This window comes from Microtus ochrogaster, linkage group LG4 (assembly GCF_000317375.1).
Source record: "Microtus ochrogaster isolate Prairie Vole_2 linkage group LG4, MicOch1.0, whole genome shotgun sequence".
Taxonomy (NCBI): domain Eukaryota; kingdom Metazoa; phylum Chordata; class Mammalia; order Rodentia; family Cricetidae; genus Microtus; species Microtus ochrogaster.
In genome coordinates, this window is record NC_022030.1 from 18954638 (window position 1) to 18973131 (window position 18494).

Below are 18494 nucleotides of genomic sequence, written 5' to 3' on the forward strand. Positions count from 1 at the left end.
AGGCTGGCCTCGAACTCACAGAGATCCACCTGCCTCTGCCTCCCGAGTGCTGGGATTACAGGCGTGCGCCACCACCGCCCGGCCATCCTTAACATTCTTGAGGCCTCTCATTTGCTTAAGACACACATGAACATGTTCATTCGTTCAATATCCATCTTATCACATTAGTGTCCAGTTAGGGCCTGGGACCTATGGATGCTAAATGTTCAAAACATCTGTCTCAGTGATATTGGAGGGATTCAAGGGAAAACCAAGAGTCTGGTCATGGGAAAAGAGCTGGAGAAACTGAGGCTTGCTGGGTACCAATCCCTTTACCGCCTTTGCACAGACACAGGGGTTTTAGTAAAATGCAAGTGATTCCACACAAAATTTTATATTTGAAGGCAATATGCTGAATATGTTATATAGTTTATGGAAATGTTCTCATTTAAAACAGCACATGTACACTAGGTATACAAAGAAAATCAGAAACAGAAAAACAAACAGCAGCAACATAACAACTTACATACATTTATCTCCACAGCAGCACCATTTTTTTTTCCGAGGCAGGGTTTCTCTGTAGTTTTGAAGCCTGCCTTACAACTAGCTCTTGTAGACCAGGTTAGCCTCAAACTCACAGAGATTCGCCTGCCCCTGCCACCTGAGTGCTGGGATTAAAGGTGTGCGCCACCACCTGGTTCAGCAGCACTGCTCTTAATAGCCCCAAAATGGAAACAACTCCATGAATTGATGAATGAAAAATTGAAACATGAGTGCTGGGAATATAGCTCAGTGGTAGAGTACTTGCTTAGCATGGTGAGGCTCTAGGTTCAATTCCCAGAACTACAACAAACAAACTAACAAATAATGGTCCACCTATTAAATGGACTATTTAGTCATAAAAAGGAATGACATGTGAATATACACAACAACATGTGGGAACTTTGAAAACATTACACTGAGGAAAGGAAGCCAGACACAAGTGTCATAGACCAAGAGTCCACTGACTAAGAAAGGCCCTAAACAAGCAAGTCCATAGACAACCCAAATGAACGGTTGTCAGGATCAGGGAAGATGGTGGCGGTTGCTAGTAGGGACAGCTAAGGCCTGAATGTGTGTGCTCTCCTAAGAAGTGTGTGTGTTTATGTCCTAATCCCTGCATTGATGGTATTTAGAAGTGGGGCTTTCGGGGGAGTATTAGGTCTTGAAGGCACAGCCCTCATGATAGATTAATGTCCTCTTAAAATGGAAGTCCCCCACTTCTGAGGAAAAGGCAGCTTTTTATAGATGAGAAAGGGGCCTCCATCAAGAACCAAATCAACTGTCAGCCTCCAGAACTGTAAGAAATAAATGCCTGTTGTTTAGACCACCTGGACAATGATGACATGTTCTGGAAGTGGAAACTGGTGGTGCACCATCTGTGAACACACGCTGACCCCACGGGATTATACTGGTGGTGCTCCATCTGTGAACACACGCTGACCCCACAGGATTATACTGGTGGTGCTCCATCTGTGAACACACGCTGACCCCACAGGATTATACTGGTGGTGCACCATCTGTGAACACACGTTGACCCCACGGGATTATACTGGTGGTGCTCCATCTGTGAACACACTCTGACCCCACTGGATTACACAGGAGGTTTTTTGCTTTTGTTTCTGTTTTCTGTTTGTTTTGCTGAACCGGGTGTCACAACCAGGGCTTCATACATACAACCTCCCCTGCCCCCAAGCATGGTTTCTATGTGATAACAGCCCTGGCTGTCCTGGAACTAGCTCTGTAGACCAGGCTGGCCTCAAACTCAGAGATCCACCTGCCTCTACCTCCAGAGTGCTGGGATTAAAGGCATGTGCCACCACTGCCTGGCTCCAACTGAACTTTTATCTAATTTTAAATGGGAAAGTTTTATGGTATATGAGTCTTAATAAAGTTGTTACCAAAACCCTTTCCTCCATCCTGGCTACCCTTCTGCGCACCATGCCAATCACTTCTGATCATAGACTGTGATCTCCTCCCCTGCCTCCCATTCTCATCGACGTCACCTCTTCCCTCAATCTGTTCACTGCTGGTTTCCTTACCATTCCTTTCAACATATCCCATGCTCCTTTGCTTATGCTGCCTTCTCTGCCTTTCAGGCATCTCCAGACAGCTGCCGGCTTCAGGGTTATCTTCTGAAAGAGGCATTCTTATGTGTCCTGGGGGCACTGTCTACCCTATGCTTCTCAGGCACATTTTTGTTTGTTTCAACCATCACCTCCTGATAGTGTTATTCATTCCTCAGACCCCTAGATGACTGAGGCCATTTTATTTTTTTGATGCTACACTCTTAGCATCAAAGGCATTATGTGAGTGAGTCCTCAGGAATCTTTGCTGAATGGGCTTCTGAGCTGATACTATTGATACAGCCTCAGACAAACTCTGGGCCAGACCAATGTTGCCAGTGGGAAGGAGGTTGAAGAAGACCCAGTGTCAGAGACCTTAGGCCACTGCCGAGGGCTGAGCTGCTGTAACCAGGTCAGGTCAGCAACAGCTGAAAGCATCAATGCTGAATTCACCTGGGGTCCCCACAGATCCAGCCACCCCACACCTCAAACAAGTGATCCTGCTGTTTAGGAAGTCACAGTGTCTCCAGTGAGAAATGGTGGGAAGAGGAAGGGTTGAGGCTATAGTTCACCAGGTGAGGTCAAGTAACTATAGGAGGGAAACAGTAAGAAACAAAGCAAGTTGCAACAGGAAGGGGTGGGATCACCTCCACGGTTACCTAGCCCACCAAATCACATGGATGCACTGGGAAGGGGTCATGGATGAGCCTTCTTGTTGAAGACAGTGTGTGGTAAGCTGAATATGGCCCCTCGAGGACAGCCACACCCCAGTCCTTGGACCCTGTAAATGTGTGATGCTACACGGCAAGGAGGATATTGTAATAAAATTAAGATATTTATTTCTGTGTTTGTATATGAATGTATGGCACATTTGTGCAGGGGTCTGATGTCAGAAGAAGGCATCAGATCCCCTGGAGGTAGAGTTACAGGTTGCTATACTATTGAATTCTAACATCACATCTATACCCTCATACAGGTATATACAGGTTACATGGATGCAAATTCAGTTTTTTTTTTGTTTTTGCTTTTTTTTTTTTCTTAACTGGTGAGCCATCTCTTCAGGTCCAAATTAAGAATCTTAAAAGTGTGCGATTAACTTTATATTCTAAATGTCACTAAAAGGCTCTACAGAGGAAAGGCAGGTGAGCCAGAGAAGACCATGTGACGATGGAGACAGAGCTGAGTATGTGCTCTGAAGAAGGCCTCATGAGTCACGGCATCCAGGCAGCTCTAGACACTAGGAGAGACAAGAACTAGAAGTCCTCTGCAACTGCCAGGAGTCAGGCTTGATGAGCCCCCTTGGACTCCTACTTCTACAGGTTTGAGAAAAGACATGAATGAATTTGTGGGCTCTCTTTTGGAGGGGGACGACAGGGTTTTAAAAATGCAGCTGGGGCTTCCTGCAGAGTTCTTGGGATTACAGGAATTACCTATCATAACGAGCCAAATCTTTTTTCCCATCCACTTTGCCACAGTACTTTGCTACAGTAGCTGTAGAACACCTATATGAAGTATCAATGCAAAGTAGTTTCCGCTTTAACAGGAAGCCTTTGGTTTCTAGAACATTTATGATGGTTCAGATATTAAGTTCTTCAAACTCTCTGTAACAATTCTGATGCCACACGTGCCATGTGAGCCAAACAGGCAAGGTTCAGTTATTTCAGAACCTAGCTTCCGTGGCAGCCTAAGCCCATCAGTGAAAAGCATGTGTACGGATGAGCAGGTTTGCTCCTGACAAATAAGCAGGAAGCAGCATTGGCAACAACCAATAAAAGAGGGAGAAGTGGGTCTTGCCGCAGACTCAACCAACTGAGAGTGAGGGTCACAGCCCATCACAGAGGTAAAGTGTTTCTCTGCAGCCTGGGAAGGCACCAGAAGCATTTGAGTGGGTGTATCTGCAGGCTGCAGCCAAACCATACTCATTTCAGCTGTCAGCATACCAGTGTACCGGTCCCATCTACTTATAAAACTTAGACCTTCCCTACCCATTCTCCCCACTAAACAGGGCAGGACAAGCGCAAGGAATCCAGTCCTGACTGAAGAGTTTTGAGACAAGAGGATAGAAACCTGGTGCTGCTGTCCCCACCACTTCCCTTCTGCTGGAGCCACACTGTAACCCTGAGCAACACAGAACCATCAGTCCCAGAAAATCTCTAAGATGCCAAGGCAGCATGAGCACCAGCTATGTCAGAGGTCCGGCTTTTTAAAAATCATACTTTCCTTTTCTTCTGAGCTTCTCTTAACATGGCTTTAAGGATTTTTGTTCTATTTTTGAGGCAGGATCTCTATCTGTCTGCCTATGTATGTATGTGTATCCATCCATCCATCCATCCATCCACCCATCCATCCCTAGCTTGCCTGGATCTCATTACATACCAGGATAGCCTTGAACTCACAGAGATCCACTTGTTTCTGCCTCCCGAGTGCGGGGGTGAAAGGCGTCACCATGCCAGGCCAAGTTTTTAATGCCTCCATAGAATCTTTTCTGATAAGAGACTAGTAGAAGGGTGTGAGGAACAGGTTTATAGAATATAATACGGAAGAACTGAATGGAACACTGGGACGAAAGCAAGGAGAATGCTGGGAAGGCTGATGAGAGAGAGGTGGTCTAGAAAGGAAGATGGAGCAGAAACACAGGCAGGGTCTCACTGCTGGAGAGGAAGAATGGCTTTGGTGAGCGCAGGAAGGTGAGGCCATGAGGCACCCTCCAGAAATGCATGACAACTGGCCAAGCTGACAGACTTAGAGACGTCTCCTCACAGGCTGGCCTTGGGAGTATTAGGGAACTTAGATTTGGGGAGGGTTCCCACCACCCTAATCGGTAAGGAAAGTTCACTGCTCTACTGTTGGGGCTTATTTCAAGCACCAGAATCATGGTATGCACGAGGCAGAGGGTGCCCGCAGGAGAAAGCCTGTCTTCCTCTTTGGAGACAATGGTCCTCACCATAGCTCACTGCTGGGGGAACTGAGCACATTCTGTCTGACTCCACAGACTGAAGAGCTGGAAGCTCATGCCTGGGTCCTTCCAGTGACTCTCAACTTGGGGGTCACAACCCCTTGGCTGGGGGTATTGAATGATCCTTTCACAGGGGTTGCCCACGACCATTGGAAGTATCAGATATTTACATTATGATTGATAACAGTAGCCAATTACAGTTATGAAGTAGGAATGAAAATAACTTTATGGTTGGGCATCACAACATGAGGCGTTAAAGGGTCACAGCATTAGGGAGATTGAGAACCACTGCTCTGGACTTTGCCTCCTGAAGCCTTTTCCCTTCATGGGTTTTGCTCTGTATCTTTGGCTATTATCAGTAAACGCTGTGAGTAAGAAAGGGATGCTTCCAAGGGCCCTGAAACATCATTCTTCCCAGAAGCGTTATCTCCAGTGGTCTCCTGGAAGCTCCTCAGTGGGGGTACCCACTTGGTGGGGTTCTTACCTGGATGGCAGGCCCGGGTGCCTCCTCTCTCTGCGACCCAGAGTTCAGCACCTTGCTCTAGCTGGGAGATAACTGCAGGCTTGGGAAGATCAGGACCTGGAAAGAGGAAAAGACCCAGGAGGTCAGAGGCTGCTCTGGGGCAAACAAGCCTAGACTACAGCTTTGGTTCTTGCCCATCAGGACATGTGGACATCATCTAAGCACACGAGGGGTTTGCCTGGTGACAGAGAGGGCAGCTTAATCCCAACAAATGTATCCTTTAGCAAATGAGGACTCCAGGTTAAGTTAGAGTCCTATACCAGAGGCCCACAAACGTAACTCAGTCTAAGAACTGGGCCTTACCCACAGAGAGAAGGTGCCCAAAGGTCTCCAGCATCACATCACGATACAGGGTCCTCTGGTAAGGGTCCAGCTGCCCCCACTCCTCTTGGGTGAAGTCCACAGCCACATCTCGGAAAGTCACTGGCTCCTGAAACATCACGTGTATTCTCGATTAGCCGGACCATCTACCTCTGCAGAAGAGGAAGGATGGGAGAAAACAGGCAGGTATGGGTCCTGAAAAAATGTACACTCTGTGTGATGTCCCTCAGGCCTCACAGAGAGCCTACAGGCCATTATAGGTAGGTATGGCTTACCATGGCAACACATGAGAGCTCTCGGCGGGCTCAATAGAGACAGCCACAGCTGACCAGACAGACCTGGCTAGACCAATGACATGCAGGTTTATGACCTGAAGAAATGGTTACTAGGTTTTTGTTTCTTGTATGTTTGTGAGTGTTCGAGTGCATGCACGTGTGTCTGTGGAGGTCAGAGGATAACTTTGGGTGGTCAGGTCTTTGTCCTCCACATAGTCTTTTACCGATGACCAGGCCACATCAGCATTATCTGTTACCTGATCATCAGTTTCCACCTCCACCCCACTTTTTTTTTTTTTCCCTGAGACAGGGTTTCTCTGTGTAGCCCTGGCTGTCCTGCAACTCACTCTGTAGACCAGGCTGGCCTCAAACGCACAAAGATCCGCCTGCCTCTGCGTCCCAAGTGCATGGATTAAAGATGTGTGCCACCATGGCCAGGCTTACTCCACTGTTTTAGCTCAGTTCTCGGTCTCCTAACCCATGTCCATCCATGTCCATGTCCATGGAAAGAAAGTGGTTCTTTCCAGCCCTATACCAGTTCTTCTCCACACTTTCCCTCCCTTTCCATTCGCATGTGTGTGTGGGCACACACGAGGGAGAGTATGCCTGAACATGCACGCCTGGAGGCTCCATGTTGATGTGAGAATCATCATTTTCTCTACCACCTTATTCACTGAGCAGGTCTCTCAATCAAATCCAGAGTTCACTGATATTGTTAGTCTCAACAGCCGTCTTACTTTGGCGATCCCCTTTGAGATCCTCTTTAGAGACTGGAATTATAGGTGGGCCACGTGTCCATCCAGTGTTTATATGGTGTCTGGGGATCTGAGCTACAGCCCTCACTCTTATGCAGTAAGCATTTTGACCACTGGGCCATCTCCCCAGGCCCCCTTAACATAAAAAAAAAAATCTTTTTTTCTCCTGAGACAGGATTTTAAGTATCCTAGGTTTGCCTCAGACAGGTTATATAGCCAAAGATGACCCTGAACTCTGATTCTCCTGTTTTACCTGTCAAGTGCTGGGATTGCAGGTGTGTACAACCCAGTTTTTTGTTTTCTTTTGGTTTTTAAAGTGGCACCAGGGCTTCACTCGCTAGGCAAGCACTCTTCCCTCCAGCTACAGCCCCAGCCCTGAACACCTGAATGACTCCTGGTCACCTTCTAATAGTGGATGGCTGCTCCCGCAAGGACATCCAGGTCTCCTGAAACTGATGAGAATCAGGACAGTAACAAGTACTTTGCAGATGTGATAAAGACACCAAGACAGTAGCTGTCCTGTGCCATCCACGTGGGCCCAGATGTACTCACATGGTTAGGAGATTGGTGTGAGATTGGAGAAGTCAGAAGGCAGTGTGATCACTGAAGCAAGGTGCTACATTGCTGCTTTGAAGCTAGAGAAAAGGCCGTAAGGCAAGGAGTGCCTGGGCTGTAGCTCTTATAGCTGGAAAAGCTAATCAACTGATATCTGCCCCTAGAAACTTGGGAGAAGTGTGGTTCTCCTCTGTGGTGCTCATTTCTGACTTCTATCTCTAAACTGTACCTTTTTTAAAAAATTATTTTATTTTGAGACAGGGTCAAGCTTGGCTTTAGTTTATCATCTTCCTGCCTTAGCCTCTGATGTGGTGCTGGGATTATAAGCATGTGCCACCATGCTTGGCTTACAATATACATTGTCTTTAGCCAAAGTGTGCAGGAACTTTTAACGGCCACAAGAAACTAACGTCCTGGACCTCAAAGGCCTCCACTTTTGGTCCCTGTTCCTGTGGAGGCTAGCCTCTAACATAGCCCCTCAGTGATATCCCAACTTGCATGCAGCCATGTTGACTTGTAGAACAGATAGGATACTGTGGAAATGACAGTGTGAAGTTCAAGCTGAGGTTCTAACACAGCTCTACCTTAACCAGCTCCCGGGTCACCGTTCCACAGGAGCCCACACATTGCGCTGTGTGACCTCAGTGCTTCCATGGCGAGGCCTACATGGAGAAACACTGAGTCCCCCTGCCAATGGCCATGCGAATGAGTCATCTTGAAGGCGGGTCTTCTGGGCCCGGTCAAGTCTCAAGGAGTAATTGTTAGGCTGTCATGGTGACTGTAACTTTAAGAGCCTAGGGCAGATCCATGAGTTCCTACCTATCAGAAACAGTGAAGCAGTATTTACTTCAGGTCACTACATTTTGTGTGTGCTATCTGTGACACGACACTTCTTCTAGTGTCTTTCATATTGCTTATTCCCTGACAATCTGACAGCTAATGACTGTCACCTGAGGCTTGACTGGGGCTGGGAATCCACCTTCATCATGGCTCATTCCTATGGCTGTTGACAAGTATCAGTTCTCAGTTCTCCACAATGGTTACATTTCATGGAAATCTAAGATAACACAAATCTGATAATCTGCAATCTAAGGCTATCAATAAACCCATTTTGCACACCAAGTGTAAAATAATACAAATCTTCCCTAAGCACCAAAATCCCCCCCCAATACATAATTTCAAAGTTGCAGAACTTATATATGAATTGATTTTGGCTTTTGCTAAGCGGACTGTGGAGAACAGAATAAGCAGCCAGTTGGTCTACAAAGTGCTTGAACTTTGATGACCAGAAGTTAGACAAGCTGGCAAACACTGACAGCCCTGCCTACCACAGTTCTCCCATAGCCTCGCCAAGGCCCCTTGGTAGTTACTCCTGTTTTACTAACTTGGTGCCTGTGCCCCACAATGTTGTGCCTTACTTACAAAATAAGGGCTTCACAGTGTGGAGATTTCCGTCTGTTGATTCTACGTTTTAGGACATGTCCTAAGGACAGTACCCGCAATGTGGGTGCTTTGTAACGCTAGCCAGTCACCTGTCATCACCGACAAACATCTCTCTGGATGTATGGGAAGGTGTTGGCCCGAGAGGGGGTAAACCCCCGAGTGGGGTCTCTCCTGTGACCACCCTCCTCTTCCCACCCCGTAGTAGGGAGACAGGAGGTTGGAGCATGGGTACTGGACAGGGGGGTAGTAGTTGGGGAACCTGGGCTTGGCGGCTGAGCTACCGCGTTCGCTTCCCCCTGTGGAAAAAGGGCCGCAGGTTACAGGCCAGTCTTTGGGGAAAGCGGGACGGAATCCACTCCGTTATTGTTACCTTAAGTTGTGTTGCTTGCGGCCGCGAGGCCATCGCCATTGTTGCCGCTTGATCCTGCGGGTCCATCCCGAGCGAACAGGTCAGCAACAGACGTCCAAGGCGATTCCTAATCTAAAGTGCACGCCCGTTGTAGAGACCACCCGACCAGCCCTCCCGCTGGACAATGGCGGCAGTGCCAGGGACCACGACACTACAACTCCCAGAAGGCCACGCACTGAGACGCAGCACTGGACCAATGAGAGCTACCGCCAGCCCAAGGTTGACCAATGGGGAAGTCCTGTCCTCTGAAACCACCCACAGCTGTTGACTAAGGAGCAGGTCCCGGTAACAGCGGAGCCCAGTTTCCATCCCTTACCTACGGGGCGGGCATCACTCGGCCCCGGTTACCCTGAAAATTGTCCTCCTACCCTGATGACTGAGTTTAGAGCACATATACATCTGAGCAGTGAGGGGAACGTGTGGCAGCAAGGTACTGCTGTCAGAGAGTTGGTCAATCTGACCTGCTGTAGGAATTAAATGTACAAGAGACCCCGGGATTTCTTCTTTTTATTCTGTGTACTCCGTTTACACTGACACTTACCTGAAACAAAACTACATGAACATTTAAGAGTTTTCTTAATGTAATAGACTCGAAGGACTAATGACTGGAAAGGGGAAAACGAGACTTCCCAGATTCATTTTCAGGTAAGATGAATATCAATTGAAGGTGTAATTGTTACAGCTCGGATGGAAAGATATCCTGGCAGTCAGGAGCCAAGAAATACCAGAAGGTCACGCCACACAACAAACTTCACATAGATTTATTGGGAGGGAAAAAACCCAGGAGGATGGCTGCCTCTGCTTAGGCAGGAAACAGCAGAGAACTGAGCAGATGCCAGGGTTTACATAGTTGTTTTTTGATTGGTGGCCCGACGGTGGAACTTTTCAGGGTGATGCTTTCCAGGGTGGGGACTGCTGGGATTTCAAGTCCAGAGCTTGGGCTTTTACTCTGTTGGGCAGAGGACTGGGTCCAGCAGTTAGGGCGGTTAGAGTGTTCTGTGGGTGGAACCTGGTTGGAGGTTCTCAGGAGAGGAGCCTGGCCACTCGTGTGCCTTGTGCCTTGAGGGACTTACGAAAGGCACATCCATAATCCCAGAGATGGAGGCAATAAAATCCAGGAGTTCTTGCTTGGCTACGCAGCATGTTGAAGGCTACACTCTTAGGGGTGGGGGTTTGGGAGATGAAGGACGAAAGAAAGAAAACACACACTTTTTGTTTTTCAAACTAAGAACTAGGCACAAGTAGAAAAGAAAAGGGTCAAGTGTGGTGGTGCACACCTTTATTTAAGAAGTAGGCAGAACTCTTGTGAGTTTGAGGTTAGCCTGGTCTACATAGTGAGTTCCAGGCAACTAGGACTACATAGAGAGGCCCTATCTCAAGAAAACCAACCAAAAGAAAAGAGAAGAAAATGGGTACTTGCTAGTCCTCACCAGCTGATGTTGTAGTGGGAAAAGACAGAAAATAAACTACACCCTTAAAGAGACAGAGAACACCAGGTATGGAACAGGAGGCTCTGTCCCCCCACCCCCCCAGTACTGAATATTGAACCTAGGTCTTTGTGCATGAGAGGCAAGTGATCGATTGTGGAGTTGCGGTCTAAGCAAACGGCATGTCCTGAATGACATCCTTTAAATCCCATCCTCCCGTCTCTATCTCTCTGTCCCCAGCCCAGTTCTTTCCTTTGTTCTCCGCAGTCTCCACATAAGTAAGTGGGCAATGACAATAGTTTTACAACTGGTGCTCAGGGTCTGGACTGGGTATTTCTTGGTTCTTGACCCATTTGAAATAAGGGCTTACAGAACCCAAAGAAGTAAGATAATTTTATTTGGAGCAAGGTGATACTATAGGTTTGTAGGATACACTATTCGAGATTGACAGTGGGTCATATGAGTGAAGAGTCTCAGCATCCAGATTATTGTTCAAAGTTTCCTTTTATGGGGCTCAAGAGAAGGGGTGCTGGTTACTAGGGATGTATTTTGGGTGATTAGTCTTTTCATTTTCTCTACTGTGCATGTCCCTTCTATGATGCATCTGATTTTAATCATATGTGTGCCCAATTATGTATAGGCATAAGGTGGCAAATAGGAGGTTCTCCCTAAATGTTTACAGTTTTGCCTTCTTGTGCAGCATCCAAAGCTAGCTCAGGTCAGATTGGCTCTTCTATTCTTCATACACAGGTATGTTGAGAATATTCTTGAACTTTGAACAGCATCAAGGGCAGGGAAATTTATACCATTGCTCAGAGATGGAAGTGTGTGTAGCCTGATGTAGACAGAGGGGGGTTTGAGGTTGCTAGGTGCATTGTTCAGAGGTGTTTGTGTGTGTGTGAATAGTATGAGCACTTGAAAGACCTAGGCTGCTAAGTGCATTATTACAAGAGGTGTGTGTGTGCAAATCCCAAATCAAATGGGGGCCTCAGGGCACTAAACTGTCTCCCATGCTTCCCTGCCTTAGTATCAGGCAAGGTGCTAGTTTGAATGAGAAGTTTCCCCATGGTTTCAGACATCTGAACAGTTGGTCTCCAGTTGGTAGTGCTCTTTGGGGTACAGCCTTGCTGGGGGAAGTATTAGACTAAGGGCTGTGGGGTTCTGTGCAACCACCACAGCCAGCATAGTTTCTGAGTAAGCATAACTAACTAGCCGGTGTTGGTTCAAACCTCAGGAGTCTACCCCCACATAACTGATTTTAGGCATATTTGAGCACAGCTCGATTTGGTGATACTGTCCTGGTAATAACCCTGACCAGGCGGCTTGAGCTTGATGGAGCTCCTGAAGAGAGTAGAGCTGCCATGGTGCCGGTAAAATATGTTGATTTTTCTAATCGGGTAATAGCCACTCAAGGTTTTGGCAGTGCCCTTCATACTGCAGCCGTCATTCAAATAATTTTTCAAAAAGGACCTTTTTTTTTTGAAAGCAGAAATAAAGGACATTGGGAAAATGTTTGCAAAAAATCTAGTCATCCTGTTCCTCACCTTTGCCCATGATGTAAAAACAGAAAACATTGAGTTAAGGAATGTTGATCCAAACTTGACAAGGATAGTAAGCCTTTAAGCTCATCAAGGGGGTAACATCTAGCCTTAGACTCAAGGAAGATGGGAGACTGACTCAGGCAACAAAAAAATGAACCAGGCTCAAAATCAGTATCTAGGCATTTGGGGGAGCAACAGGGTCTAATGCAATGGGATTAAACTTATTAGCTTTACAGACAAGACCATTCTCAGGTGATGGGCATTCTAAGTCAAGTGTACACATTGAAAAATAGTCCTTAGGCAGTGAAGAAGGAAACCCGGGAGTTGGCCCACCTCTCTTTTCCTCAGGCTGGCGGGAAGATGGCGGATATTCAGACCGAATGTGTGTACCAAAAGCAGCCCATGATCTTCCAAAACAAGAAGCGTGTTCTGCTTGGAGAAACCGGCAAGGAAAAACTCCCTCGGTACTATAAGAACATCGGTCTGGGCTTCAAAACGCCCAAGGAGGCCATCGAGGGCACCTACATTGACAAGAAATGCCTCTTTACTGGCAACGTCTCCATCCGAGGTCGGATCCTGTCCAGTGTCGTGACCAAGATGAAGATGCAGAGGACCATTTTCATCCGCCGGGACTATCTTCATTACATCCGAAAGTACAATCGCTTTGAGAAACGCCACAAGAACATGTCCGTGCACCTGTCCCCCTGTTTCAGGGATGTACAGATCGGTGACATTGTCACTGTGGGAGAGTGCAGGCCCCTGAGCAAGACTGCGTTTCAATGTGCTCAAGGTCACTAAGGCTGCTGGCACCAAGAAACAGTTTCAGAAGTTCTGAGAGTGCAGTCCAGCTCCCTAGAACAAATAAAGTTATTTTCTGGCTAAAAAAAAAAAAAAAGAAAGAAAAATAGTCCTTAGAGCAGTGGTTCACCATCTGTGGGTCAAATATAAGATATTTACATTATGACTCATTTTAGTAGCAAAGTTATGAAACAGAAATGAATTAATTTTATAGTTGGGAGTCACTACAACGAGGAACTGTATTAAAAGGGTTGCAGCATTAGGAAGGCTGAGAACCACTGCTTTAGAGTCATTCTAGACACTGGGGCCAGTCATTCATTTATTTGTCAAGAACAATGGCCCCACACTGGTCAGTGTCTAATGGCCCTCCTTTACAAGGTATTGGAAGCCAACTGGATTCTTTTTTGTTTTTGTTTTTCGAGACAGGGTTTCTCTATGGTTTTGGAGCCTGTCCTGAAACTAGCTCTTATAGACCAGGCTGGTCTCAAACTCACAAAGATCCGCCTGCCTCTGCCTCCCAAGTGCTGGGATTAAAGGCATGTGCCACCACCGCCCGGCATCTGGATTCTTTAAAAAGTACTGATGTCTTAATTTGGACTCACAAAGATTCTTCTGGCACTGATAAGCCTTACATTGTCTCAGGACTTTTATAAAATTTGTGGGGAAGAAATGTATTACAACAAAGGCAAGGTGTAATTACCACTGCTACTAATGAATATCCTGATAATTATAATACAAGAAAATATAACCCTCTAACTGGCGTCATTGACCAAGGGTCATCCGAACAGCCTTATAACTGCAATCGATCTCTGATGACCTAGTATGGATTGATCAGTGGCTCCGTCATGACAAAAAATTAAAACAGGCCCAACTTCAGGTAAAGCAATAATTGCAACTAGGACATAAAGACCCTTCAGTTAGTTCTTGGAACTCGACTATTTTTATAATTCATAAAAGGGCAAAGAGTAACTTTTTTTTTTTCAAGACAGGGTTTCTCCGTGGAGCCCTGTATGTCCTGGAAATCAATCTGTAGACTAAGCTGGCTTTGAACTCAGAGATTAGCCTGCCTCTGCCTCCTGGAGTGCTGGGATTAAAGGCATGTGCCACCACTGTATGATTCAAAGAAGAAATTTTGAATGTTACATGATCTCAGGGGCATTTGTATGACTATGAAAACAATGGTGGCCCTTCAGCCAGGGCTGCCTGTTCCTACTATGATTCCTCAAGAACATTATGTTACTATGGTTGGCTTAAAAGACTGCTTTTCCTCTATTCCTCTACATCCTGATGATAAGGAATATTTTGTATTCTCTGTTCCCACTTTAAACAATCAACAGCCATTGACCTAATATCAGTGGAAAATTTTATCATAATGGATGAAAATTAGTCCCACTCTATGCTAATATTATGTACACAAAGCACTTAAGATGGTGCTGATTCAATTTCCCCAATTATTGGTCACTCATTATATGGATGACATTCTCTTCTCTCACTCATTTAATCGATACTTAAATAAGTGCTTGATTTTCATGGTATTAAATAAACTAAAAGAGTAAAATTTAAACATAGCTCCAGATAAAATACAAAAACAATCACCTTATAATTATCCAAACAACAACAAATTTGCCCTCACCCTCTCATCTTTTTTTTTTTTTTTGCCCGTAACGTAAGTAATTTTTTATATCTTCAGGACACGCAACATAGACTCCTCTCATGGAGAAGGGGCTTTTGGGCGGGAAACTGTCATCTAGACGCGTGCTGTTGACTTGTCATTTTTGTACATGGCTGGGTCTTTCCTCCTGGGCCGCTCAAACTCCTGGTTCCCCCAGGTGTAGATCAGATAAAACGCCACAAATGGCGGTGCCACGCGCAGGATGCGCACAGCACGTAAAAATATGGAACGCTTCACGAATTTGCAAGTCATCCTTGCGCAGGGGCCACGCTAATCTTCTCTGTATCGTTCCAATTTTAGTATATGTGCTGCCAAAGCGAGCACTCTTCCTCTCATCTTAAAACTTCCCAAATGCCAGGCAATTGTGACTCACATTTTGATCCCAGCACTCAGGAGGCAGAGGCAGGTGGATGTCTGTGAGTTCGAGGTCAGTCTGGTCTACAGAGCGAGTTCCAGGACAGGTTCCAAAGCTACACAGAGAAACTCTGTCTCAAAACACAAACAACACACCAAAACAACAACAACAACAACAGCAACAACAAAAACATAAAACAACAAAAACTTCGCAAAGTGCCCTTGACTACTTAGAAGAAACTTTGGGCTATGTTAATTGGGGGACATTCTTCTTTGCCCTAATACTGCTAGGGATTTGATTCTGTTCGCTAACTTACTGTCCAGAGACACTTGGTTAAATTCTATAAAAATATAACACTTGAAGTAGAGTAAATTATTATTTTATTAAATACTGCTTCTGCTAAAGTTGCAGCTCATAGAATTAATATCTTAGTTCCTCATCAATTATTGATCCTTCCTGTTTATCAAAGGTAATGGTATTATAAACATTTATGCATATCATAATTCTCTGCATTGACCCATAGATCTTTATTTACAAGAAATTATAGACTTGACAGTGATGGGAAGAGCATGTCTTAAAGAAATTACTGATAAAGAACCTATAGATTTAATGTTGTGCCATTAAATAAAAATGCAGGCTGGTTATGTGCCCCATGCTGACTATAACTGACGGGTAGCATCAGCATGTTAATTGGGATCCACAGAGAATCATTAACCCAAAGATCTTTTTTTAAGTTATCTTTGAAGATATCCCATGAACATTGCCTAGATCTATATCTAAAAATGCTACAAAATTCTTTAAAAGATGGATCTTGAAAAACAAAAAGCACAAAAAAAGGAAAAAAAGAAAGTTTCTTCTTTAAAAGGACAAGAGCTTATGTTTTATATACAAATTTCATATTCTTCATAAAAAGGATTGATTGAAGGGATGTGCCACCACTGCCTGACTAATCAACCAGCTTTTATTAGATGTTTCTCAGTCATTGAACATTTTAACTGACTTTGCATATTGTGCTCAAACTACTTTTCTTTTAGAAAGTGCAGACTTAGGCCTAACCCCACCACTAATGTTATTTCATAATTATTTCTCTTTCAGATGTCTATACAATAATGTCCTCAAAAGTTTTCAAAACTCATCTCCATGCTCATTCTAATCTACCAGGTGTTCCTTAACATCCACTAATATTCTAGCTGATGTGCTGCTGGCTTCCTTCTCACCAGTAATATTTTCTTTTCAGGAAGCTCAAACAAAAACTTCAAAAACCTCCTCACCTTCTGTTCTTTCACACTACTGTCCTCTACTGGTAGAATTAATTTTCAAGGGTTAAAAATCTAATGCCATTTATTAGTATCTCAGAATATGGATGTTTAAAATTTGTTGCCTGGCATAGTGGCACACACCTTTAATCCTAGCACTCAGGAGACAAAGGTAGGTAGATCTCTGTGAGTTCAAGGCCAGCCTGGTCTACAGAGCAAGTTCCAGGATAGCCAAGGCTCCAGAGAAACCCTATCTAGGAAAACCCAGAAAAACAAAGGTTAAAAAGTTTATATAATGGCTAATACTTCTCCTAATATCATTGTTGCTTCTGCTCACAGGGTTGAAACAACTTCGAATGACATTAATCATTTATTATAAACCCTTTCCTTTCTAGGACTCTCTTTACAAATCAAAACTAATAATGGTCCTGCTTATAACTAGCAAATGTTTTAAGGAATTTTGCAATTTTTGGAACATGTTACTAATCACTGGAAAAGATATGAAAGGCCCTTTCTTCCCCACTGCTTCAAGAAACTGGTTATTTCCTTGGTAACTGTTAACTATTTGTACCCTGATTAAGATGTGGAGGCGAGAGGACCACCCCAGGTGTCAATCCTAGTGTGCCGTATAGCTTTCTCATTTTTCGTGTGTGTTTATGTATACTTGGGTGTGTATGATTGCACAGGCCCGGGCATGTGTGTGGGTCTTTGTGTGTGTGGACACACTTGGAAATGGTTGTATGTGCATGTGGGGCCCAAGGTGGAGGTTAGGAATTACCTGTGATCTCATTTCCACCACAGTCAGTGAGGCCGGGTCTCTCGGTCAAACCTAGCATTCACTTATTAGCTAGCTTCACTGATTAGCTTCCCTTGGGTATAACCCATCTCTGCCTTTCTAGGCTGGAATTACAGAAATGCCACGATGCCCACAAGGCACTGAGGTGGGTTCTGGGGACCCAAAGTCTGGACCCAAAGCGAGTGATTACTCAGCCCACTGAACTCTCTCTCCAGACTTTTCCATTCTCTCCTTTTTTGACAAAGAATCTGTCATTGACCTTGCTATAAAGTGATTCTCAGGGACCCGACTCTCTCTACCTCTTCACTGATGTTACCAGCATACACTACCCCATTTAACTTCTGTAAAAATAAAAAAACAAAACAAAACATGGGTACTGAAGATCAAAACCAGGAAAACACTTTGCTGGCTGAATTTTCTCTCCAGTCCTTCAATTTTTGATTAAATTAGTGGGTTATATTAAAAATATCTAGCTATGTATTTCATTACTAGGCACCAACTTCCCCATGCATGGGTTACATTAATTTGAGTGTTCTGTGTTCTGTATGAAAATATCTTCCACCCTACCATAATTTCTGATCCAGTTTGTTGTCTAAGTGAAAACATTATCTGGAGGCTACAGATCATAATTAATGTCCCTTTTAGTTCTTAGAGAAAGCCTTTTATAGGGAGCCTATACAGAGCTTCTCAAATCACTTTTACTGCTTGTAAAACTGAAGGTTCAAGTTTCCTGATACTGAAACCTGTAAAGTGGTATGAAGCATGAGCTTGGTAATAGTATGGATTCTAATGTATTCTAATTTCCGATGTATATGGTCATTGTACTCTGAGAATGACACACATTTCTAGCTTAGGGTATGGCAATGGAGTCCTTCATCTTGATTGATCATAGTTTATTGCCCATTAGTTTTCTCATGTTGAATAAGGGATGTATTAAAACTGAAAGTTTCCCCAAGTTTTTACATTGATACGACTTTTCTTTAGTATGAATTCTCTTATGCCTTGTAAGTTGACACTGTTGAATAAAGGCTTTCCATGATGGTTACATTCATAGTTTCTCTGCAGTATGCATTCTTACATGTTTACCAGTGATCACCATTGCTGAAGTCTTTCCCACAGTCATATATTAACTCCAGTATGTGTTCTCTGGTGCTCAACTAGTCTAGTGACCACTGACTAAAGGCTTTAACATACATGTTACACTGATTAAGTCTTATCTCATGTATGTCCTCCAATGAACAAGGAGAGAAAACCCCTGATTGGAAGTCTCACAGTTGAGTGTAGTGGTAGTATACCTTTAATGCCAAAATTTGGGAGGCAGATATCTG

The 18494-nt window shown here is 44.7% G+C and overlaps 2 protein-coding genes and 1 non-coding gene across 3 annotated transcripts in view; 1 reads left to right on the top strand and 2 right to left on the bottom strand.

Moving 5' to 3' along the window:
* The window catches only part of Znf8 (zinc finger protein 8), a 31387-nt gene extending 21953 nt beyond the window's left edge, over positions 1–9434 (bottom strand). The window contains exons 1-3 of the mRNA XM_013351471.2: positions 9283–9434; positions 5867–5993; positions 5525–5620 (exon numbers count right to left, since the gene is read on the bottom strand). Of these exons, the coding sequence (XP_013206925.2) occupies positions 5525–5620; positions 5867–5993; positions 9283–9348 (289 nt within the window). The 5' untranslated portion in view covers positions 9349–9434. The remainder of the gene's footprint in view (positions 1–5524; positions 5621–5866; positions 5994–9282) is intronic.
* Positions 9435–12594: 3160 nt separating this feature from the next.
* On the top strand, positions 12595–13087 carry LOC101986200 (40S ribosomal protein S11-like). Its single transcript, XM_013351478.2, has one exon. It carries the CDS (start codon positions 12650–12652, stop codon positions 13085–13087), a length of 438 nt encoding a protein of 145 aa, XP_013206932.1. The 5' UTR covers positions 12595–12649.
* A 1889-nt stretch (positions 13088–14976) lies between these two features.
* On the bottom strand, positions 14977–15083 carry LOC113457694. Its single transcript, XR_003378203.1, has one exon. It is a non-coding gene; the product is annotated as a U6 spliceosomal RNA (small nuclear RNA).
* Positions 15084–18494: the final 3411 nt, after the last annotated feature.